Source organism: Lissotriton vulgaris, chromosome 6 (genome assembly GCF_964263255.1).
Source record: "Lissotriton vulgaris chromosome 6, aLisVul1.2, whole genome shotgun sequence".
NCBI classification, from domain to species: Eukaryota; Metazoa; Chordata; class Amphibia; order Caudata; family Salamandridae; genus Lissotriton; species Lissotriton vulgaris.
In genome coordinates this window covers 950218880-950245349 of record NC_141694.1, presented here as the reverse complement: position 1 = coordinate 950245349, position 26470 = coordinate 950218880, and the positions used below count along the sequence as shown (strand labels likewise).

General features: G+C 44.8%; 1 protein-coding gene across 3 annotated transcripts in view; it reads right to left on the bottom strand.

The window, feature by feature from the left end:
* The window catches only part of NCOA7 (nuclear receptor coactivator 7), a 1085323-nt gene that overhangs the window by 898844 nt on the left and 160009 nt on the right, over positions 1 to 26470 (bottom strand). For all 3 annotated transcript variants that reach the window (XM_086926986.1, XM_086926985.1, XM_086926987.1), the window contains exon 2: positions 24464 to 24607. In XM_086926986.1, coding sequence (XP_086783112.1) covers positions 24464 to 24513 — 50 coding nt within the window. In that variant the 5' untranslated portion in view covers positions 24514 to 24607. The remainder of the gene's footprint in view (positions 1 to 24463; positions 24608 to 26470) is intronic.

The following is a 26470-nucleotide window of genomic DNA, read 5'->3' as shown; positions in this document are numbered from 1 at the left end:
AATCATATGAGACTTCTCCAGATTTAGGAACCTACCAAGCTTCTTCAGAAGATTGCAGACCTCTTGAATCTGGGACTGAGCCTTAAAAAATAAGAGGAAGAGATCATCCAGTCATTCAAGTAAGGGAACACCTGGATCCCCTGTGCAGTCCCACCAAACGGGACACCTTTGTAAACACCCTAGGAGAAGCAGAAAGACAAAAGGGTAATACCTGAAATTGGAAATGATCTCTGCCCACACAGAACCTCAAAAACCTTTACGATGCCTGGTGAACTGGAACTTGAAAATATGCATCATTCAGATCCAGAGCGATCAGAAACTCCCCCGCCAGCAGAAAGGGAAGAATCATCTGCAAAGTCACCGTCTTGAATGATTTGTGCGGAATGCACAATTCACAGCCTTCAAATCCAACAAGGCTGATAATCCCCATTTTGTTGCCTCTCCAAGAAGAGGACCGAATATGTCCCCTTTCCCTGTTGATTCACCACTTTTCCAACAGGTCCTGAACTCCATTCAACAGGGCCTACTTATTCACCAGTGACCCCGGAACAATGGTAGAACAGAACTTACCTAAAGGGGGATTCAAAAACCCTATCCGCACCCCAATCTGATAATGTGGAGCACCCACTGATCACAGACAAACTCCTACCAAACCAGTAAAGAATTCCTGAGGCGACCCCCAACCGGGTCCCCTCTAGAGGCACAGGATAGTCATGACTTAGCCTGACCAGCAGAATCGGAACCTCCCTGCTGGTCCCGGCACTTAGTAAAGGAAGGGACTACCCTACCTCATCCCCTACCACGAAAGGGCTGATTAGCCAACTTGTTCTGAAATGCCTGTCCAAAAGCCCTTTTGTAGCCTGAAACTTCCCCTTTGAGGCTGACGGATGGGAGCCAACAGTTTTTTGTACTTGCCGTTTTCTTTATTATTGCCTCCAATGGTTCCCCAAACAGCTTAGAGCCCAAAAAGGGAATTTTCATGAGGACACTCTTCTTTGCTGCTTCCACATTCCACAGCTGCCTCCTTGCAGCAATTGTTGCCCCAGCAGCTGCTGCCATAGCACTAAGAGAATCTTAAGATAGGTGGGACAAAAAACTAAACAGCTGCTCCAACATAGATAATGATTCTTTGCAACCATCATCCCAAAGCATTTGTTCAGAAATAATATGGCTGTCCTTCATCATCGACTGAACCATATAGCTGGTATAAGTAGCAGATCTGATCGCAAAATTAGAAGCAGCAAATGACCTCTTTAAGGCCCCTTCAACCTGCAGTCCCTTTAACCTGTTTGTCACCTAGGTTTGAAGGGACTGCACCCTCAGAAACACTCAACTCCTGAGAAGTTAAACCATCAATCCGTGTAACCACCTTCATCACTGTGGGGAATTCCTCTACAAATCCCTTTAGAAGATATCTCTTTGCCAGGAATCTAGGAAAGGCATGCTTGCCCACACCCCTCAATTCCCCATCCATAACATTCTGGACAGAGTGATCCATAGGAAGAGATTTAGGCTACTTGTTCAGGTAATTCACAAAGAAATCCTTTGATTCCTCTGCCATCCGGGGATCTGGAAAAGCTAAATTGCCATGCACTTGTTGTAAGATACTTTTTAGCTCAGACCCCTGAATAAACTGTCCATTCACCTCCTCCTTACAATCACAGTCTAGATCTGAAGGATCAGGGGAATCCTACTTCTGCCTTTTAGGTGCAACAGCATCTCAGTCTTGAAAAGCAGCAGCAATTGCAGCCTCAATCATCCTTTGCACATTAGCAAATGAAGGGGCAGTCGAAGGGACTGGATTCACCTCCTCCTCAACATTCTTACACTTCTCCAATCGCTTTACCCCCTTCATTATCGTGGACAAAGTGAAAAAGGAAAATAAACTGGAATTTATATCCAATCCTACCCACCAGGGCCAATGGAAAAATCCCAAATTAAACAAATATCCAGCTTCCTGCAACACCTGTTTCTAAGTAGCAAAACCAACCTTTCTGGCCATGACCGCCAATCAACCCTTCAAGGAAAACTAGCGTGGCCCAATCCACAGAGGGCGTGTCACAAAAGGGGTACATTCGATTGTGGCATACACTGGTCAATCACAGCATGGATACTCTGCACAAAAACATCAATGCCAAACCCTCGAGCTGCCCAAACACAGTCCACGCATGAGTCCGCCAATCGAGAGGACCACGCAGTTTCAGTGAAGGGAGTACAGCCTCCAGAACTCTGCCTCCAGTCAGGGACGCACTGAGTCACATTCAGTCCCCACCCTCAATCCCCCCCGCACTGTTTCAAGGAGAAAAAAGACCACAAAGCTCTTACACCCAAAATATGAGCCAGAAGCTGGCCCCCGTACAGCAGGGACTTGAATGCCATGTAGGAACCCGTGTTAGACAAAAAAGGTCCCTAATGCAGACCTTCGCCATTCAATACTTACCTGCATATCCCGGTGGCATGCACTAGATGATCCTGCTTGACGACCAATCCTGCAGAAAAAAGCAACAGTATTTCCGGATATGAGGTCAGGGGTTTTATATCACACAGAGTGAGGGTGTGGCCTAGAGAGAGAGGTTGGGTGTTTTTTTAATTGTGATTGAGTAAGAGTGCGGGGACCAGCAGGTGCTCATATATGTAAGGACAGACAGTGAGCTCAGATGAGGAGGTAATGTGTTTTGTATGAGTACATGCTGTGTAAGGAAATCTTGTGAGAGGGGTGAGTATAAGAGAGAACTGTAAGAAACAAGTCGGTGTGATTAAAAGAGAGGAGTGTGCATGAAAAGTAAGTGCAAAATGAGAGGAAAGATAGGATTTAGTGCGTAAGAGCAGTTTCTGAGAATAGAAGAAAGAGTATGATTCTGGCTAGCTATTGTAGCATAGATGGACTAAGAATCCAGGTCAACACACTCCGTGCAGATTCTTCATTTCAGCCCTTTGGCTACCAATCCTCTGATTTCTGCAGTGTGTACTAAAATGTTTCTATAGAATTGTACGGTTAACGAAATGCCACTGGTAAATTCTCCAGTAATCGGAGGACTTTCCCTTACCAGATAACTGTAATAATGGCCCGTAAATTCTCGTTTAAACTACAAACCGGGGACTAAAAAGTGTCTGTAAACTTTTTATCAACAGCACAAGAATAGGTTAATTTAAGGTGCAGAAATTAGGCCTAAAATGGGTTAATATTGCACCTCTGCCCAATCTAACCTAGCACAGATTAGGATTTGAGCTCTAGATGCACTTTGTTCTGAGATTACCGGGGCAACACATGCACACCTGCAGGCTAGCTACAGTAATGCTCATTAAACGGGTGAAATTAGTCTTTGTGTTCAATATTCCACATTTATTTAAACACAGGTTTTAATCAGCTGCAAATAAACTGCAAAAGTATTGCATAAATGAGGTGTGGGGGTAGGAGGTTCATGAACACTATGATCGATAGTTGGGGTACATGGTGTAAAGGCTGGCCCAGGTATCTACCATTTTATGTGCTCTGAAAAACATAAATGCCTTTTCAGGCATTTCTAAATGCCATCCATACCGTTATGCAGTTTCCCTCGTATTGAAAAAATGTGAGTGTGTAGCTATAGTATGTATGCATATACAGAGCATGTAATGTGGTATTTATCCAAATTTATGGGTGTGGAAAGGGGACACAAATCAAGAGAGGAGGAGGTACGAGTCGGTCAAGATGCCTCTCTCCTCCCTTCAAAATGGTAATAAATATCATAATATACTCTTTGTCTGAATGTATGGTTTATGCCATGGCATTTTTCGTGTGTATTTTTTTAACAAAAGATATTTAATCAAAACCAGGACACAAGGGGTTAAATGTGTGCAGTAAATGAAAAAATATATTGAAGTTCCACCGTCATAAATATACAAAGAGTTGTTTTCCTGTGGAAAGTAACTGTTACATGCTATCTGTGATCCAATCAATAGTGGTTTTCTCATGTCAATTTTTCTATATGGTGGTAATAAATTGTATGTTGTCCTTTGCACTGTATTAAGAAACATGTGAATGAGTGTTTATTAGTGTATTTGTATATGTGTGTGTGTGTGCGCGAGTATGAGACAATATATAACGGGTAACTGTATAATATATTCCAATATTGCCATCAAAAGGTTCTCGTGACATCATAAAACATAATACTGAAAGATCAAGTAGTTTGTAAATGTCACCAGAACACCAAGATGGCAGTGTAGAGCCCGGGCTGGCTTTAGGTCAGTGCGACCCGTGCAACCACTCTGGGCACTGACCTCAGGAAGGGGCACTGTACTCAGGGGGGGGTGCTGTGTTTAGCATTGACTTATTATTGGAGAGCTGAGTGGCACTGTCGCCCTGTGGTAGTGAGAGAATCCGAGGAGGCGGTCATGGGGTGAAGGGGGCCAAAAATAATTATCGCACCAGGCACCACTAGCGATAAAGCTGGCCCTGGGGAGAGCCATATTTACATGATACTTGTTCAATATATGTGCACTGATTCGATTTAGAATGTTTAGGCCCTGTTTACCTTTCGATGAACTGTTAATGTAACTGTAGGCAATGGTGAGGGTCAGCAGATTCTGGCAATTATATTGCTACAGCCTTTACTGCCAAACTAAGGATTTACTATATTTGTCAAAGAATGTGCAAACTTTGCCGATTTAATCGAAAACTTTGTTTCTGGCTCAAATAGATGATAATAATCCTAACAAAATGCTGCATAAATTACCTTTTTTGCTGCATAATTTAAATAATACAGCTGCATAATTTAGTTCATTGTGCAGTATAATCCTAGTTGCCTCGACAACTGTTAAAGATCTGTAGAGTGGTTTGGGGCAGGGGCGGCTCCTCCACTAGGGCGGAGGAGCGGCACCGCGCTGCTTTCTCGTAGTGTGAGAAGCAGAAACATAAAATGTTAATAACTTCCTGTTATTACCATTTTATATTTAGTTACGGGTAGGCGGTTGGGCAGGGATGCTCTGTGCGCAGGGGAGAAGTGGTGTGCCCACTCCTGAGAGCATTGACTGTTTGGTCAGCCCTCTGGGGCCGCCCAATCCAGTCTTGCGCACTCTGCCCTTTCTCCATGCAGGTGGCAATGCAGCCTGCATGGAGAACATGGCATCCCCGTAACCCCCTGGCTGGGTGGCGTCCCCACCAATCACAACGCTGCCATTTCAGCATTGTGATTGGCTTAAGGGAGGCTGCTGCCTGCTTCCTGATCCAGTCGGAATCAGGAGAGCAGCAGCAGGAGCTGAAAAGACGCGGGACCCGGCCGGAGGACAGGTATGTATTCTATTTATTATTAAATCCCTCCCTGCACGACCAGCCCCCCCCCCCCCCCTACCCGCGATTAATGCTGGCCGCGACTAGTTTGGGGGCTGTCATTTTGATGATGACATTCGGCGTTCACAGAGAGCCATAAAAAATGTGCCACATTTGATTGTTCCTTGTAAAATGTGGGGTTTTATACCATTGCATTTTGTGCATTTATCGCTAATTCCGCCAGCAATTGGCAGAGTGGAGATGCAGGGTCTCTAAGAAGGTGTAAAAAAAACAAATCCCCATTAACATGCAAATGGTCTTTTAAAGACCTGTGAAGGACTCGGGCGCGGCTGTGTGTGTGCCCGGGAAGCTGTCTCAGCCCTTTGATCTCAATGAGCGTTGCACGCCTGATATACATATATATATCTCCAAAATGGGTACATTGAGTACCATTAATTGGCTAATAATAACACCTAATATTTACAGCACAAATCTGATACTTACACGCTTACAAAAAACACAACTGTACAGTATTTAACCCTACATTAAAACAAGGTATTAACATCTCAATGAGAATATCAGCTTCATCGGAGGACAAAGGCAGCCGAGGAAGGCCACTGTGTCGTCTTGAAAGCCAGTAAGTTTTTTTACAAACAGAACTTTAATCGTTAATGAGGTATTAATGAGGCAATAACAAAAATATAATGACATTATACTCTCCCTGCCTGCTTAATGCATCCTTCGCCCTTGCAGTTCTGTGGGGGGTGTCTCGATCTCCTTCACAGAATGCCCTTCCTTTGTTCATGTCGCTCTCCTCGGCCACCTCCTTTCCCTTCTTTCTCACAGTGCAACAGTCCTTTGCAGCAGAGTGCTTGCATTGACCCTTTTCTTATACCTTTCCTATTTCCTACAGAGCTTGTCCTCTCCTGCTGGAAGCTTTCCATGTTCCCCATTCTTAAGGATTTAAGCAAAGATCATATTACGGGAGCACTGTGCATGGGTGTCAGTCAGGCAATCATTTTCCTGTCTGTAGCAAAACAGAATATATATATTTATATTTTATTTACATTTTTTTTAGATTAGTGAGAAATGCTCTCCTGCATTCGGGGTCCTTTACATACACCAAAATCATTTTTTACAGTGAAACAGTAGAAATCAGCCTTATTGACGAGGTAATGGCAACACATGCAGTAATGTGTTATTGTGCAATAATGTATTTGTCTTCCTTTATAAAGCAGGATAACAGCCAGTGCCTGTGATGCAAATATCGCTGTATTCTTTCACCCCTGTAGCAAAGGTCCCTGTGTGCCACTGGCCTCTCTGTCAGCGGGCAGAGCACCCTATCTTGTCTGTGAGAGGGGTTGAGTGCTTTTAGTGATTTGGAAAGACCCTGTGTGACAACATGTATTGTTGATCTGTGTCAGTCTCATTCCCTCTCTGATCTTTGTCTTAAACACTCATACTGGGCCTTGCTTTTTTATTTATTTGAACCAGAGCTAGAGACTGGAAGTTAGGGCCTTATTCAGAGATTGGAGGGCAGGCTACTCTGTCAGACACATGACAAATATCCACTCAGCTGTAATAAAAGGGCCATTTGATATAATGCACTTTTAATAAGGAGGGCGGGATATCCACCATGATTGTGATGGAGTAACCAATCTGCCAAACTTTAAATTAGGCCCCTAGTAACTTAACTTTTCATCATCGTCATAATCATAAGCTTTATTAGATTAAAAAATAACCATAAAAGAGATTAACAGGTAAAAAAATACAATTTCATATCAGTAGTGATAAAAAGTCCCAAAAAATACAGTCAAATCAAGCAAACACACAAATCTCGCCTTCATTAATTCATATACTAATTCACTATTTGGACACCAGCAAAAAATAGAATTCTGAATTATTAAAATCTGATCATTTAAAAACAATAAAAATAAGATGACAAAAAGAACAACCGGGGGAAAGATATATTTACTTGCCCTCCATCTCTCTAACTTCCACCACAGCAGTAAGATAATTATACACCATAAAACAAATTTGATCAGTTAGCAGCAGTTGGAGATAAAACATAGCTGGTGTACACTGTTCTGCTCTGGTCGTACTTAACTTTTCTTTTCAAGCTCTGGTTCAAGAGTGATTTTGGCGACCAGCAACCCCAAAAATATGCTGGGTGAGTAGAATCGTTTGAAATACCCACCCACAACCTGAACGTTGAGAGACACCTACGAAATCAAAAGGATAAGAACCACTGCTTTATTTCGTACAATGAACATCGAATTTCAAAAGCACTGATATGTGTCAAGATGGCTCAGTGAATTAAAACATACACCACTGGTGCGGCGTGTGCAAGTCTGGACAACTCAGGCTTCCACTCTACCCAAATTAAACTGAGGAACATTAAATTGGGTAATAGCAACACCTGGGGTTACAAGTGTTTGGAGGCAGCCAACACTATGGATCAAGTGCTAAATACAGAACAACTTTAATAAAAACAGATGGTGAATTAAAGAAACTAGGAATAATCTGAATAGGCACAATCAAAAAGGTAATGTGGAGTCACATATATTAATTTCTTAAAGACTCTTACAAGTCTTGTGTTTTTGCCACTGAAAAGCGGATATTAATCCATTTAAACATATTAGACGAAAATAATTAGCACAGTCAATTGAACATTCAGCATATGCTTAGAAAAGTTTTTCCTGGACCTACTTTGGTGTTTCCTGAGTTCAACTGGGCCAAGGACACCAAACAATGGGATTGAGGGCCCCAGAGGCAAGATGGCCGCTATAGCGCTGTAGAGTGAAGTTGCACTATACTCCCTCTACGGACCCGGGATATACAGAGGCAGTATGAGGCAGCATGCAGCTGATTTTCCGGTTGTTTAAGGGGCTAAATGCCAATAATTACATTAACAACGGGCGTAAGCTGCAAATCCAGTGCAAAATCTTGACGGCGTTGAGGACGGTGAAGAATTGCTTGGCGGACACATATAGCACTAAACCCTCCGTAAGGATGGCACAACCAGGGACACAGGAAAAGGACAAAGAGAAATCACAGCCCGTGCCTGCCAGCTCGAACAAGGCGCAGACTCCGAGGGACGCGTTCGGCACTGGCACTGGCACTATACCCAAGGCGCCGCCGTTAACCAAGCGATCGACTCCAGCAGTGAGCACGACTTCCAGAGCCCAGATGCGGAAAATGGAGAAGGAAAAGAAGGCAGCCCGAAGTGAGACGATTCAAGACTCACACGGGGGGAATAGAGACAGCGCGGTACCGTCGAGAAACGTTCAAGCGCTGGGGAAAAAGAACAGCAAAGACGGAAAAGAATCTATCCTTAGACAACCTACCCTAACTGAGTCATTTAATGTGAAGGGGTCAACAGCAACGGCAAACAGACCTTCGGCAGGTCTTCCTCCTCAGCAGGACGCTGCGCCGGCATCAGACGTCCTCAAGGACGCAAGCATCGCGGTTGCTGGGCATCAGGAGGGAGCGGCTCTGAATCACACGCATTCCGCGGTAACGGCTGTAATGGCTGTAGCGAGCGGCACTGAGCAGGAGAGCCTGGACTGCGGCCTTACACAGACGGTGAGCGAGGGGGCCACTGGGGAGATAGAACGCCGTAACAATGATCAGATGCTGAATGCTCTTACATAATTAGAAGCGGAATTGGGCCTTGACAACGCACATTTGCAGACTGCAAAATGGGGGAGTCTGGCAAGTCTGGAATCGCAAAAAGAACAAAGGGAGATAGAAGGAGACAGGTTCTTCTCGGTTAATGAAGGTTCCGACTCTACTCCCGTTAGTAGTGGTGAGGATAAGGATATCAGCGATATAAGCTCAGACTCAGAGGGCAGTACTGACTCCAAAGGAAAAAGTACACAGAAAAGACGGAAATCGGCGGCAATACGAGGAGGGGGGGTCCCCTGGGAATTCCCATAAAAAGCTGCTCTGGGATTACTCTGCCACCTCAAGTGTCTATCAGGAGGAAATCCAAGGGGAAGGAGCAGCAGGAGGGAATGATAAAGGAGCTTTACAGCACGCCACAGTGGATCTGTTGTTCAAAACCCTAAAGCAAATGCAGGCAGAAGCCAGGGCAGAGAGCCGAAGAGCCAGGCATGATACCAAAAAAATACAAGCTGCAATCAGGAAAGTAAATACAAAGTTTGAAGAGGTTGAAGAAAGAGTGGAGGTGGTGGAAGAAAGAACCGGCAGGTTAGAAGATGAAGTAACGGACTGGCAAGCATTTAAAATGGAACAGACAAAAGCTGTTGAAGATCTACAATGGAAAGTGGAGGATTTTGAAAATCGGCAGAGGCGTAATAATGTGAGACTTCTTGGAATAGAGGAAGGGGTTGAGGGACAGGATCCAAGAGGATACGTCATCAAATTGTTAAAAGGGGTCTTTCCGGAAGCTCAATGGCAATGGGAGTTGGAAGTCCAAAGGGCCCATGGGTTTCCTTTAACAATCAAAAAAAGACGGGATGCTAACCCAGACACATTGCCAAGGGCCATATTAGTCTTTTTTGGTAATTTTCTGGTAAGACAGGAAGTAATGGAGAAAGCCAGGCCAGACTCTAAGAAAACATTTGAAGGGGTAACCTTCTTCGCAAGGCCCGATTTTTGCCACGTGACTGTGGAGAGGCGATGGCGGCTTAGGCAATTAATTACCTCCTTTCAGAGTCAAGGGGCTGAGGCATACTTAATGTTCCCGGCAAAATTGAAAGTTATCATGGGAGGTCATGCCAGGATGTTTTTTTCAGAGATCAAAGAGGGGGAATTCTTAGCAGAAATTACTGAGCAGAAAAGGGGGAGGAATAACAATAAGTGATAGGGCTAAGACATTGATGGGAAGTAGATAAACAGATAGAAAGCTAAGTTAATAAAGGGAAGGAGAGGGAGGCGACACTACAACATATAGCAGTCACACATAGGTCATGTGTGACCTATTTGCCTGTGGAAGGGGGGAGGGACTCCAGTGGGAGGGGAGAGCTGAGGGAGGGGGGTAAGGGGAGGGGGAAGCACGAAGGGGTTGGTGATGGACAAATAGGACATACAGCACAGAAATTCAAAATACACAGAGGAAAGAGAGTTAAGATGGTGGTTAGCAGGAATAAGTTCAATAAGTATGTATGGCAGTAAGGCTAGCTACATTGAATATTTGTGGCCTTAATAATGGGGAGAAGAGACAGAAGGTCGCTGCTATGCTAAGATTGTGGAGACTGGATGTAATATGCCTACAAGAAACGTACAATATGGGAAAGGAGAAATTCATGCTGGAGCAGATGGGGTATGAGGTGCTCGCCTATACAGGACAGGAAACCAGGACTAAAGGGGTAGCTATACTTGCAAAAAGAGGCTCTGTTAAACTCCGAAGGAAGAAGGAGGATCAAGATGGGAGGTGGATATTGCTGGAGGGGGAAACTGGTGCTGGGAGATTTACAATTGCCTCTTTATATGGATCTACAGATGATGAACCTGCGCTGTTGGAATTTCTTGATACAGAACTGTCTTTATAGCCAGAGCCTTTAATATGTTGTGGGAATTTTAATATCAACGGACTGGATGGACTGGGGCTGGGGGAGGTTATGGTGGTAGGAAGAGGAAAACATATAAAGCATTACAAAATCTAATTCGACACAATGCGTTGGTGGATGTCTGGGCTGAGAATAATCAATTAGGGACAGGGAGTACGTATTATTCAGCACCTCATAGGAGGGTGGCCAGGTTGGATTCTTTTTTTATTTCTAGCTCTTTGGCAGGTAGGACCCAAATAGAACGTCTTCCAAGGATAGTCTCAGACCATAACCCGCTGGTATTAAGCATCCCATTAGACAACAGAGGGGAAAAAGAAACTAGAACATGGACATTTGAGCGAGGGCTATTGAAGGAGGAGAGATACGTCACTTGGATGCAGGATTGGATTACGCTGTTTTGGTACATTAATAGGGACTAGGCCACAGTGGATATTGTGTGGGATGCTTTCAAGGTCGGAGTCAGGGGGGAGACTCTGAGCTATACACTAATAAGGAGTAAAAAGGAAAAGCTTAGGATGGAGCAGAGGGTGAGAAAGTTGGAGATGCTTGAAGAAGGCTTAGTTCTGGCTATAAGTAGGCATGATCCTATAGAGCAGATTCTGCTGAAAATAGAGATAAATAAAGCAGAGGCGGGCGAAAGCTTGGCATGGAAGGCAGCAGGAAATTTCTTAGCAAAAAAAGAAAAAAGCTATGAATATAATGAAAGGGTGGGACACCTGTTGGCAATCCGGACTAGGCAAACCTTAGCAGCAGGAGAAATAAAAGAGATTAAAAACGACACAGGGAATATAGTGAATAAGGTGGAAGAGGTGCAGGAAGTCTTCAGGAGATTTTATGGTAACCTGTATGAACAAAACTTAATTAATACAGAGGCAGAAATTACTGAATATTTATCACATATACCGCATGTAGGGCTAAACCTAGAGGATAAAGAAAAGCTAGATTGCTCACTAACACTTCAGGAAGGTCACACGCTTGATCTAATTTTCTCCAATATTAATGATGTGAAGGCGGAGGCACCTCTACCGTTAATCTGGTCAGACCACTCAGTGATCCCATTTAAATTAAATATAGCTGCTGATAGTCCTGCTTCAAGCAAATGCTCTTTTTTGAAGAGACAATGGAAAAAGCTAGTCCCTGATATCATGGGTGCTGTTTTGGCTCAGAATATCCCCTCTCTCACCTCAAATGCTAACATGGATGCACAGCTACTCAATGATTGGGTCGGGAATATGGTATCTTCCATTGCACCAGCCTCACGTGCAATATCTAAACGGGACTCCCCCTCCGCTCCCTGGTTCTCTCAGGACCTTAGGGTAGAGAAAGCAGCCTGTAAGAGGCTGGAGAGACTGTGGAGGGTAAACTACGGGCCCTTAGAAAAAAACAGATATAAGGAAGCATCAAAAAAATTACAGAAGGCTATTAGAAAGGCAAAAAAACCGTTTTACGCGGATTCAATCCAGCAGGCAGAGCAGTCGAGCAAACAGATCTTTAAGGTGGTACAGTCCTTTTTCAAACCTAAATGTATTGAGAGGGAGGTCCCCCCGTCAACCACTCTGTGCGAAAACATCTCAGAGTTCTTTGACCAAAAAATCTAACAAGTCTATGAGTCCTTTGGGCCAGAGAAAAAAACAGTGAAAACGGACCTAGCCATCAAAGAGGTGGTTGGTGAAACCTTAGCTCAATTCCAGGCGATACCCCTGAGTGCGGTCAGGCAAGAACTAAACCGCTGCAAGTCAGGTTCACCGGACGACCCATGTCCATCTAAACTCTGGCGCACCATAGCGGATTTTGTGGCCCCCACATTACAACAGATCTGGAATACGTCCATCGTCTCGGGGGTATTCCCGAACATTTGGAAACATGCAACCCTCCTCCCGCTTAAAAAAAAACCTAATGGGGATCCTAAAGACCTCAGCAATCTACGCCCGATCTCTCTGCTAGCAGCACCGGGAAAAATGATCGAGAAAATAATACAGCGCCAGCTGAGCAAATTCATTGAAGACAACAAGATACTGCATGAGACGCAATCAGGCTTTCGTCCTGGCTTCAGCACGGAGACAGCACTAATTGAGGTGGCAGAGTCAGTAAGGTGGTCGATGGATTCGCGAAGCTCAGCGATGCTGGTACTCCTGGATCTGTCGGCCGCCTTCGACACGGTTGATCATGCTAGACTCTTGATGCGACTGGCTGAGATAGGCATCCGTGACCAGGCACTGGGGTGGATACATTCGTATCAGTCCCAGAGAACACAGAAGGTGGCGCTGGGGACTGTATCTTCAACACCCAAAGTCCTCAGTTGTGGCGTCCCTCAAGGGTCGGCACTCAGCCCCCTCTTGTTCAACATCTACCTCGCTCCACTCTTTACGCTAATTGCCAATTGGGGTGTTAAGGCAATCTCATACGCCGATGACACCCAATTTGTATTTCCGTATTCAGAGGTGTCGCAGGAGTCCTTCTCGAGTTTCAAGGGCTGTCTCCAAGATGTGGCCTGTTGGATGAATACGAATAAATTAAAACTCAATGCTAATAAAACAGAAGTGATCTTTTTTGGTAAAGGCCCCCCTCCACCCTCAGAGCTATGGTGGCCAGCGGAGATGGGACAAGCCCCCTCACCCAGCCTAACGGCAAAAAATCTGGGAGTGCGGTGGGATGACAGTCTGTCCTTTACCTCGCATATCCAACAAGTAGTCGGCTGCTGCTTGAGTAAGCTGAGGAATCTCCGCAAGATTCTGAGACTTCTTCCTGAGAGTTGTCGAAAAACAGTAATCCATGCCACAGTGACATCTAGGCTGGATTACGCCAACGGCCTCTATCTGGGCTTACCAAAATACTTAATTCAAAAACTTCAGCTGGTCCAAAATGCGGCTGTGAGACTGTTAATGCAGATTCCTTTTAAGCACTCAGTCTCTCAGTATCTTCGGTCACTTCACTGGTTACCAGTTGCCAGCAGAATCAAATTCAAGGCACTCACGTTGGCCTTTAGATCTCTGTTTGGCACCTGCCCTAAGTACTTGAAAACTCGGCTCCCGAGATACTCCCAGGCCTGTGCGCTTCACTCCAACTGCAGCGTTCGGCTTGCCATCCCACGAGTAAAAAGAGCTCGGCTGGGGGGTCAAACTTTTTCGGCAAATGTTGCGACACTGTGGAACACCCTGCCCCCAGCAATTCAGCAAGTCCCCTCTGAAATCTGCTTCAAGCGGTTGCTAAAGACCTGGCTCTTTACCCAACCACGCTAGGCATCTTCACTTCAGTCCTCTGGGTTAACTGTGTTCTTCCTAGCATCGGGACACCTCCTCGTGAGGTAGCTGTTCGCGCTATATAAAATGCGGTATTATTATTATTATTAAGTAAGAGAAGCGGTATTTAACCTCCCATCAGGAAAAGCAACAGGTCCGGACCAAATACCGGCAGAATTTTATAAGACGTTCTGGGACGTAATAGGGGAGGATATGTGGGCCACTTTTAGGCAGGCACAGGCAGGTAGGGCAGTACCACAATCCTGGGCCGGGGCGGATATAATTGTGCTATTAGAAAAGGACAAACCCCCACTAGAGCCAGGGTCGTATAGGCCAATAACATTGCTGAATGCGGATGCAAAAATATATTCAAAGTCGCTGGCACAAAGGTTAAGTAAGGTCATTGAGGGGCTAGTTATTCCATCACAGCACGGATTTATTCCGGGGAAAGGTACCACCCAACATACAAGGCAAATGATTACCATCTTAGATGCCGCGGAAGTCGCAGGAGACCCTGTCGCGGCTATTTTTTTGGATGCGGAGAAGGCGTTCGACAGGGTCTCCTGCGACTATCTGTGGAAGGCCATAGAGTGGTCAGGAGTAGGCAAGGGGTACATAAAAGCAATTCAGGCCCTATACAAACAGCCGACAGCAAGAATAAGAATCAATAAAACCTACACAAAGGCAGTCCAGATAAAACGTGGGACTAGGCAGGGTTGTCCGGCGTCGCCTCTGTTGTTTGCCCTATATCTGGATCCCTTGTTAAAAAGACTTACTAGTAATTGTAATATCTCCCCAGTCAGGCTGCATGATGTGGAATAAAAACTGTTCGCCTATGCGGACGATGTGGCCTATATATATATATATTATAACTCCGGAGCCTGGAAGAGCGATAGGTGAAATAGAGGAAGAGGCAAGAAATTTTGGTTTGATATCAGGATATCTAATTAATAAGGGGAAGACCCAGATAGTACAGAACAGGTTTGCAATTCATCAGGACACCAGGGTGGTGCAGGAAGCAGTATATTTGGGAATTAGGGTCACAGCGGATCTAGACAGGTTGGTAGAGATAAATATGGAACCCTTGTTAGGGAAAGTAAAAAGTAACACTGAAAGAATTAATAATTTGCACCTGACCCTGATGGGGCGTATCAATGTGATCAAAATGGTCACATTCCCAAAGTTTTTGTATCTTTTTAGAGCTATACCACTTTTTTTTTAATGCATATGGTTCAATAGACTAGAAGCAATATTAAACAGACTGATATGGGCGCAGGGGAAAACAAGGAGAGCCTACCGCTATATGACACTTACTAGGGATAAAGGGGGATGGGGGCACCGGACTTTAGATCTTATTATTGGGCGGCGGCACTACAATACTCACAAGGGCTGATTGGAGGGGGAAGTGCTAGTCAAAGAGGTGGCAGATATAGTTTTGTGAATGTTTATAAGGCTTTGATGGGTAGGGAGGCGGAGAACGCACTTCTAAATACGGTAGATTATACTTACTTTAAACACACCAGGTTTAAGACTTTAAGAGCAGTATATAGAATATGGATGGCTATTGCAAAAAAACTGGGAATAGGCAGACACAATAGATATATGAGATTGTAGACAAATCATTCACTCACAGGCAGGGCTTAATTTGAGCCGGAGCTTGCCGGTGCTTAGCACCAGCACCTAATTATGAGGGCCGGGTCTACAGTCACGGAGGCACGCTGCATTAAGAAGTGCACATGTCCTAGTCGAGCGTGGCACTGGCACACACGGAGAGCGTGTGTACTGTGCTACTGCTGTGGTGCCAAGTGCTGTATGATGTTTCCTGAAGTTTAAGAAAGTTACCGACGTGGTTGACTCGAATCCATCATGCATGCTGTTTTGATGTAAATTGTAAACACAAACACTTACTGCTGTGTCGGTCTGTGACGTCACGTGACTGACAGTGACACTGACGTCTCCGGAGCGATTCGATCGATTCTCAACTCAATTGAAATGATTTCCTCCTCCTCAGACTACTTCCGGCCGCGGATGAGGCCCCGTGGGCGGGACACAGCAGTAGTTGTCGTCTTCTGCGGGGGTTGGGGCTAGAGGCAGTGGCGCCTGCGCAGAGGATGCCAATGATTGCGCGCGCTTGTTCGCTGCCCGCCCCAGCATACCCGCACCTCTCTGTCCTCACCAGGCAGCAGCCACCAGCGCGCGCCCTTTGAAGATATTATAGCGGGAGTCGGGACTCGGGAGCGACGACGTAGCTGAGGGCAACCTGGGCGGGCGAGGCTGGCAGCAGGGCCTGGCAGCCGTGATGGTGATTACTGCTCAGGTCCGTTTTTTAAAAATCATTATGATCTTGATTGGTAGACCGGCGCCGGGGGCCAAATCATCATGGTTTTTCGTAACTTTCGTTTAAATAAATCAAGCTGCGCTGATGAGGCAGGGCAGGATCATTTTTTATTTTCACTAAGCGCAGTGTTTATATATTTAGGTGTGCGTGCGTGTGACCTCTTTGCCTTCGGGTGGCGGTGCTGCCCTTCATCTTCTGTGTTTGGCCATTCACAAAGAACGAGAGGCAGATATTGCGTCACACTTTCCATTCTCATTCCTGTGTTAATATGCCCCCGCATGACCTGCAGCACTGCCATGTGATGTGACTTGAGTGAGGGTAAGATCACCGGCGTGGGAGGGGGCGGGGGAGAGGCAGCAGCTCCACTCCATCCATACTGATTAGAATAGGATGTCCCGCTCCCGCCGAATCCGATGCAAATAATGCTGCAGCCTGCAATTGAAAATCAGACTCAAAAATCCTTCAGAATTGTGCAGGGAGAGCACGCTGGGCCACAAAGGTGGAATAAACTACAAATTATACTTGTCTTCTGGCGAGACATCTGTTGCCAAGTGTTTTCCCTTATGCCAAGCAGGGCACAGACCACCAGCCTCTGCTTGTCCCCCTGTTTTCTCAGAGTTCGCAGCGAGACAGCCTGCACCATCCCGAGAAAAACAAAAAAAGCAGGACATTTGGTATTCTGCTCCAGCTAAGTATGGGACAGTCACAGACACCTCAATTGCAGCTGCGGGCACAGAGATTGGAAATGTTGAACACTCTATATAGGAATCAAGGTAGCAGAATTCTGGTCCAGTGACGTGACACTTGCTGCTGAGAACTGTGTGTGACCTGCTGGCTCCACCTGAATTTTGGCAATGCTGATTGTGAAACCTTAATCCTTGTATGGATGAACTTGGTACCTTTTGAGTGCAATATTCCAAACACCTACTCAGCAGTGCAAGCTAGAGTAGAAACATGTGCTATATATTTTAAAAAGACATTTGAAAACAAGAGCTAGAAACCTGAATGCATGAATTAAATGCATATGTAGCAACATTGCTTTGCAAACTGAATGAATGAGACAGATATACAACACAGCTCTGTGGACTGAATGAAATACAGATGTGGTGTGGGCCTTCAAATTAATTGGATCAAATTCGCTTTAGCTAGGCTTTGGAGTTCGAGTGAACAAATAAAACGAGGGGGGGGGAACGCAGCATCACTGAGGCCGCAGTATGGGCAACACGTGGTGGGGGCATAGAGAGGGACAGTACAAACAGTCACACAACTGGTGCCTCGCAGCCTCATAGAGGGGGATGCAGACTAAGGACGACTCGCTGTCAGTGGTAGTGGCTCTGGTACCCAAGCAATCAAATGCATCAGCGCCTGGAGGCCTGCAGACAGCCCTCTGCAGTCCACTGAAAGGCAGGCAGGACATGCAGCTCAGCTGCCTCCTGCCCGTGACCACCCAGCGCCAAAAGGAACATATGGGCATATGTCTGCGTGCGCCACCGCCACAATGGTGTAAAGACTTACAGTGTGTAAGTAAGTGAAGACACAGCCTCAGCAGAGAATACATGAGGGACGGGTTACCACATAAATGGACTATTTTAATATATTTATCATTTGACCGAGCAAGCGAAGGGGCCTCGAAGGGGTGTAGCACTGCAGCAGGTTCCATGGGGTCTGAAGGAGAAGAGAGGCAGAGACTAGAGAGGCTCTTATAGCAGACAATGCTTCAACAAAAGAGGCAGCATGGGGCTGTGTGGAGAGAGGTTCCTACAACAGAGACCGTTTGGAGAGGGAGCAGCTGTACCCAGGGGGTGTAGACAGGTCACAGGTGTTCTGATAACAGCAGTGCTCCCAGTATTTTCCTTTAGCTCAAATCAGCACATAGAGCACTGTGATTGTCCCTTTTCAATGCATTAGTGATCTCAGATAATTTATTCCAAACTTGTGCTTTAAATGCACTTTTGATTGAATCTATTTCAAAATGTTCTCAGGGCAGGGTAACCTCCTATCAAAACCTTACTATGAGGAAGGCTCCTCCCTTGCTGAAAATCATCTGTCTTTTCACAGTGCCAGTTGAGGATGTGGGTGGAGCCAATGGAGGAAGTGGGTGGAGCCAATGGAGGAAGTGGGTGGAGCCAGAGTTAAGTAGGTGTGGCCTCCGACAAAGATTTGAGCACCTGCACTTCAAATTTTACAAATTAAGCACTGCTCACAGGGGAGATCTTCAGGGACACACTCATGAAAGAGTGGAATGATAAGGGGATTAGGAAAATAGGAGATATAATGGACTCGGACGGTGGGATTTTACAATTTCAGGAGATTCAAAGTAAATTTGAGATACCGGGAAGTAATTTTTTTAAATACTTGCAAGTAAGGAGTTATTTCCATAATAAACTAGGAGGCCGCTTAGGATTCAGCCAGAGTAGGATAATGGAATATATAGAACGTAGTAGCCAGTGCACAATAAGACAGCTGTATCCAGAACTTCAAGCATTAAAAGGTGATGATAGGGGCAAATATGCTAGTAAATGGATGGAAAAAGTGGGTTCTCCCATCGAGGGATTACAGGCTTCTTTAGATCTAGGCCGGACAGTCTTGTGCTCAGCGACATTACAAGCACAGCATTATAAAACTGTATATTCATTATACCATACCCCTGCCAGAATCGCACAATGGGGGGGGGGCACCGGAATAACGTGCCCGCGGTGCAATGCAACCAATACGGATATTGTACATATGTTTGCGCAATGCACACAATTGCATACAGTGATAGTGGCAATCGAGGAATTTTTTGAGAGATCCCTGGGGATTAAGACTAAAATGACATATGAACTTATAATTCTTGGGGTGAGTGTAGGAATGGATGGTCTGCCCTCTGAATTTCTATTCATGGCAATGGCAGTATATAGGATTGGTATAGCAAAAACGTGGCTTGATAGGCCCCTCCCACGTTTCAGATGTGGATAGCAAGGCTACTATCTACATACAATATGGAGAAAGCTATATATGATAGGAAGGGTAAAAAGGCAAGAACACTGGGTGAAAGGATATGGAGCCCTATAGAGGTTTGGAAGACTAGGGCAGGCGAGGGGAGAGTTCTCCCCCAGTGAAATTGAAGAAAGGATGGTTATATATCTGAGGAAATAGATTATCTGTTCATACCGCTATATATTACTTGATTTCTTTTATGTTTGTATAATAATGTGTATTTGAAATATGTGCATTGTAACATGTTTTGGTATTCTTGGTAAAATGTAAAAAAAAAGAAAAAAAAAAGGGATTGAGGGCCCTGATGCGTGGTCCACGTGCGAGAAGAGGCAAAGGGCATTATTAGGCGGGTGCCATTTGCCCCATCCCTGCCATACACAGAAAGCTGTTGAACACAATCCTGTGCCACAAACTCTGGCCAAAACAGCATTCGAAATGCAAGACACATTCTGAGGAGAGTAATATTTTATGAACCATATCATAGAAATAAAAGCAAGCATTCGAAAGATAACAATACTTTGAATATGACAAATCCTAAACAAACTACACAACAAATAACATGCCTAAGGTAACTAAATGTACATTTCACACAGGTCGGACTGGGACAAAAAATAGGCCTGCCCACCGAAATAGAAGTGGAAAACATTAATGAAGCATATAGTGAAACAAGCATCTGCAATGCAATAGTTCTCACAGCCTAAAACTGGTAAAAAAAACGGCCCACACCCTGATCTGTCAGACCACTTGTTGACCTGTAGGCCAGTCTGACCCGGATTGCATATGCATATAATAACCTAACCAGCTATCACTCTGGACAGTTTGAGTGCTACGTTGCCATAGTATGGTTAGATGCAGACTCTTTCTCTTCTCACTATACCTTATATTTGCAGTCTGCAAGCAGCAACAAGTTCACTGCAACACACCGAGGCCATTTGACAGAACCCCCACTTTTCTGACACAGTACACACTCCAGCTATACACACGACAATCAAAAATACAGGTCAGCCTGCAACCACTTCGGACAGTTTGAGTGTTACGGTGACTCCACAAGTGGCATATGTGCACTGCATAAAAGCTGAACAGCATGCTACGTAGCATACCATAACGCAATATAAAAGCATAACATTAACGGGAGGCACGCTGTTTCAATGGCTTCCAGTTTTGATCCAGGGCACGCAGTGCTCCATTTGTAAAATGCATAAATATTAATAAGCACAGAAGCCCAATCTTTTTTCCAGGAGCCAGTCACTGGCACTGCCAAATGTTGGGGTAGCCCAATAGCAAGGCTGCCTTGTCTCAGTTCAGATTCATGCTTCTTTCTACCACCTTCCCTAAACTCTGTGTCTCTTTAGTTATTTCTCGCAGGTTCTTTTCTTCTCTGCTCTCTCTCTTTGTCACTGTTTTCAATCATTACTCTCCTCCTATGTCCCTCTTCTGCCTTTCTCGCTCTTGTTCTGGGTCAAAGTCTGATGATGAAACACAAGTTCCAGACCAGTGGCACAATAAGGGTGTGATAATTATTAGCAGTAATGTAAGCAACGCTTATGAGCCTCTACCCCTTTGGTAATGAGAGGCAGCCATGATTAATGCGCATCAGACGTCACTGCACAGTGCCACTTCACCTGCTGCACAATTAAGCCCATGCCCCAGCTGTCTTACAGTGGCGAAGCAAATATATTATGGAAGACAATGCAAGCAGGAAATGCAACCCTTCCTTCTCACTGTGTAGGTGTAGGCAGTCGTGATTGATAACAAGTGGACCCGTCACACCCTTTGAGCCCAAGTAAGACTGCACCTGCTTTAGTAATTACCATAGGTGTAGAAACCGATGGGGAGAGGAGATACATCCCCCTCCCCCAGAGTTTGGACTGTGGGGGATGCAATAGGCAATATCCCCCAGATCTGTGGAAACAGAACAGTGGCAGACAGAGCCTACTCCGCATACGCCTCGCTGCACATGGCCTCTCCTTGAATCACTGCTGCCTGAGGAGCCGACTCTGTCGTGAGTCCACTGAGGGGCTGAGCCGGTCCTGAAATCGGTCTCTTTGTCAAGTAAGGAAGCCAGCAGAGTAAGGAAAGGCATGAGATTAGGCCACAAGTCCTAAAAAAAGAAGTGCGGGGACGCGTATGTCACGAAAGGAAGTGACGTCCAAAAGGTGCCTTGCACCATCAGACTCATTGCCTCCCCTTGCTCACCCCTTAGATGCGATTGCATCAGAGAAGCCAGTGCGTGAGCAGCATTCTGAATGAGCTCCGATCTCGCCCCAGAGAGGCCAAAGAGTGAATGTGTGGCTTCATTTGCTCCATATAATCGAGCTCCTGGTAAAATAAGTGGGGGACGCCGTCCACCCACCTCGAGCCCTGCATGAGATGCTATTTTATGTTAATGCTATTGCTGACTCTGCTGGCCTGAGAAAAGAAGCTTTTTATGAGAGGCTCAACAAGTCAATTACCACAACTAAATAACTGTCAAAAAAGAAGAGGTCTGCGAGCCCTCTCAGAGTTTGATCCTTGCAGCACTGTTCTTCAATTGGACGCTGGCAAAGTAAAGCATGATTTCAAACAAGCACTTGTTGTGTCACTGGGTTTGATCGTCAGTATCTGAGGAAGCATATATTTATACATATATGTGTGTGTGTGTTTGTGCGGAGTCCGTTTTGTTTAAGGCATGAATAAGTGCATTAGTAAAACCTATTGAATAAAAAATATTGAATTGCTGAATCCAAAGCACTGACGTTTGGTGTTAAATGGAAGAGAGAATGGTGTAACCCTTCAATTTCTGAATTACACAATATGCAATCCCGAACTCAAATCCTGACTTCCCACGTGACCAAACTGTGTGATCTGTAGCCTGTCGCTGTACTTCAATGGGTATCATTTGCCTTATGCATCCAGTTTGAGCGCTCATTGAATTGATTCAGTTTGGGGTCTGTGCTCTACAAAAACCTACCTTGTATATGGTTAATTTAGAATATTTCTTCACATACAATAACAATATAGGCTATAGATAGAGAGAACATGAGACATTTCGGGTAATTTGCAATACTATGGTCAGGTCATGTGGGTTTTCATTAATATTTCCCTTTAACAAAAAGGTTACTTTCAACAACTGTCATTCAATTCAGTGATATATGTACTTAATTGAGACACTATGAAATGTTCAATATTTTCCATTTTAAATGTGATATTTATTATCATTATACTCCTAACTAAAACTTTCCCATATTTAGGTATGGTCTTTGCTGCGAACGGCCTGTGGAGTGGGCACATCGCCCACGCCACAGGCAAGTTCTCAAAGGCCATAAACTCAATTTTATCTCTTCCCAAACCGAGGAAAGTGGGAGCAACTAAAGCAATTTTAAAGATTTATAGGCTCCAATGCATCCCAGTGGCAACCTACGGTGCCGAAATTTGGGGGTCGGTAAAAACCCCCTCAATACAAAGAGAAGAAAATCGGCTCTGTAGGAAGCTACTGGGTGCTCCCATCTCATCATCAGGGTTTATCTGTCACTCAGAGCTGAATGCACCATATATTAGTGACTTTATCGCAGCCAGGCCTGCACTATTTTGGTTAGCCATCTGGGTAAATGAATATGCTAGCCTAACACATGATATTTTGAGGGAATGTTTAGCTTGTGATAAATGGAATAAGATCCCATGGTTCCGTGGCGTACAAGAGAGTCTGTCTAGCATAGACAGGGGCAACCTCTTTGAGAATCCATCTCAAATACAGAGGACTGACAAAAAAGTAGTCCAACTTGAACTGTATGCCAATTACAGGGAAAAAAGATTGTCAGAAGAGATGAAGAAACAAACTGTTGTGTCCTATATTAACAATGGCTTATTAACTCAGCAATTTCCGTTGTATTTGACACTACCAATGTGCTACTGGGAAAGATCTCTATTGTTTAGAATGAAAGCAGGAACGGTAAAATTTTTACTTTGTTTTCCTCTGGGACACACCGTAGATGACAAGATTCTGTGTCCTTGTGATGGAACAAGCAAACAAAATGATCTACATTTCTTCTTTATGTGCAAGTTTTATAAGAAATACATTAAATGGTTCCTAGCACCATATTTTAAAAAACGTAGACCCATTTCCCTGAATCAGTCTTATTTGATGCTTTTAAAATTGGAGGACGATGAACTTATATTTAGGACAAGTTGTTTTTTAAAAGTCATTTTTAATGTACGTAGAAGTATGGAAAACCCTTGAATTATTAATGATTATTGTTCCTCTCTTGCACTTTTGAAATGCGTGACTTAGTAAATGCCCTAATAATGTATTTTATAGTGTCTATTGTACCTTTGTAGTTGTAATTGTAAATGTCAAATTGTTTTTTAAAGTGTGCTTTTATGGATTTTTGAAATCCGAATAAAGATTTTTGAAATTGAAATTGAAGTGCATTAGTAAAACCTATTGAATAAAAAATATTGAATTGCTGAATCCAAAACACTGACGTTTGGTGTTAAATGGAAGAGAGAATGGTGTAACCCTTCAATTTCTGAATTACACAATATGCAATCCCGAACTCAAATCCTGACTTCCCACGTGACCAAACTGTGTGATCTGTAGCCTGTCGCTGTACTTCAATGGGTATCATTTGCCTTATGCATCCAGTTTGAGCGCTCATTGAATTGATTCAGTTTGGGGTCTGCGCTCTACAAAAACCTACCTTGTATATGGTTAATTTAGAATATTTCTTCACATACAATAACAATATAGGCTATAGATAGAGAGAACATGAGACATTTCGGGTAATTTGCAATACTATGGTCAGGTCATGTGGGTTTTCATTAATATTTCCCTTTAACAAAAAGGTTACTTTCAACAACTGTCATTCAATTCAGTGATATATGTACTTAATTGAGACACTATGAAATGTTCAATATTTTCCATTTTAAATGTGATATTTATTATCATGACATCATGATGCCTAGTTTATCCCTTTAGTCGGTTTGCGCTTTGGCTCTCACAGCCAAGCCAGTCCCCCTGGCTCACATCTCCCCACTTCTGACCCCAGAAATGTAGTGTCTCCACACCCTCTCCTGGTTCCTAAAAACTGAGTCCCGGTGTCCACCACCTGCAGTCAGAGGTACAAATTAAGCACTGCAACAGGCTTACCTGGCAAAGTAACCGGGTCGCCGTTCCTTCTTGTCTTCCTTGCCGTCCATCGCGCAGGGGGCGAAGAGTGACCCGGCTCTCCCGTGCTCCGGAGCGAGCTGCTGCCTGGCGCTCCCCTACTTCATAGCCGCACATGGAGGGCCCCTGGAGACAGAAGAGAACATGGGAAACAGGTCACAACTTTAGCACTCCGGATGTTGGGAAAGCGCCGGTAATGGAAGCGGGGATAACCTTTAAACATGCAAACCAGGTCACGTGGCAGTGTTTTTACAGTCGGTCTGAGCAGCAGAGACCCACGGAAGCCAGTTCTGCAAATCACCTCACAGAGCACAACGAGCGCGGCGCGCGCGCATGTTTATCTACCGGCAAGTGGCTTGGCAGTGGCATGTTTGGGGTAGATTAGAGGCCACCTCCGGCTGGACACAAGTGTCCGCCATATCGCAGAGATTCATCTCAACGGATGCTCCCTTTCACTGACGTTAAACGGGCAGCGGTTTAAATATCAACTGCGCCACTTCCACTCGTTCTGATTAAAAAAAAAACGTGCCTGGACACATGACAAAAAAAATCAGTAACAGAAAACAACTCACGTTTAACCATCAACGTTACTCAAGCATTGCAGAGACGCGCGCAACGCCCATTGGGCTCAAAGGGCTTCACCCCAATCCCCCTTTCCCCTGTAGTGTGTTCATCTCGGGCTGAGACAGCTTCGAGCCCGGGAACACCCCGTTTTTGAGCTTATCACAACCGCACCCGAGTATTTAACAGGTCTTTAAAAGACCATTTACGTGTTAACGATTCTTTGTTGATTTTTCACCCCTTCATCTCCACTCTGCTGGAAGAATTAGCCTCCCCACAGATTTGTGTATCCCCCCCCCCCCCAAATACAAATGACGCTCTAGTTGGCCTCTGATTTCACAAATGCCAGGGAGTGGCACACCCCAGCATGCGTGCAGAGAGGGCAGGGCTCGACAGGAAGGAGTTCCTCAGTGGTCAAACCTTATTTGCGCAGAGGCAAATCGTGCTGGGGGCTTTCGGCTCTAGTGTCAGGAGGGACTATAGGTGGCCCGTCCGGATCTTAGACCCCGCAGTTATTTTCCAGCCAAGTCCCGGGTAATCAACCAGCTGCTCTCGTTGTCTAACGTGGCTGTGAGGAGTCGCGTGCCAGAGTTAGAGCTGCAGCCTAACACACTGATGCAGAACTCAGACCCCCGCCAGAGTCAGAACAAACAGAAACACTGAGCATGATTGATGCATCACATGTTGATGAGAAACATACCAAGATCTGGCAGCAGGTTTTTTTTCTTCACTTGCAAGCACTGTGTTTGTGTTTAAGAAGTGTAGGTATTTGCATGCCATAAAATAATGCAGGGTGTCTGAATAATTATACATCTAGCCATTTTGTTCAGGGCTTAGTAATAACTGTTGATAGCACTATGTATGAATTAACTGCTTTTAACAATCTTAGAATAATTACTGATTGAAAAAATGTCCTGCAAGATTCCAAACTTATGGTTTACAAGTTACATGTATCTCTTTAGCTCAGGTGCATTACTGACTAACATACTTTCTGGCATTGTGCCTCGTTACCAGAAAGTAATGCGAGGATCTCAGCAATAAAAAGCATGAACCCACTGATAAAGATCTGAAAGTTACTTAATAGAACTGGAGTGACTCTTAGAGGTAAATCAAGGACTAACTGAGTGAAGGGCAGGAGGAGGAACAGCAGAATGAGAACCGCCTGAGACCCCAGGATTACTAAGAGCAAGAGGACCAGACCTATGAGGTGTAAGATGACCTGTGCCAAGAGCACCAGACCTATGAGGTGTAAGATGACCTGTGCCAAGAGCGCCAGACCTATGAGATGTAAGATGACCTGTGCCAAGAGCGCCAGACCTATGAGATGTAAGATGACCTGTGCCAAGAGCGCCAGACCTATGAGGTGTAAGATGACCTGCACTATGATGTGTAAGACCTGCCCCAGGAGGGCCAAAGAGACTAGGAAAA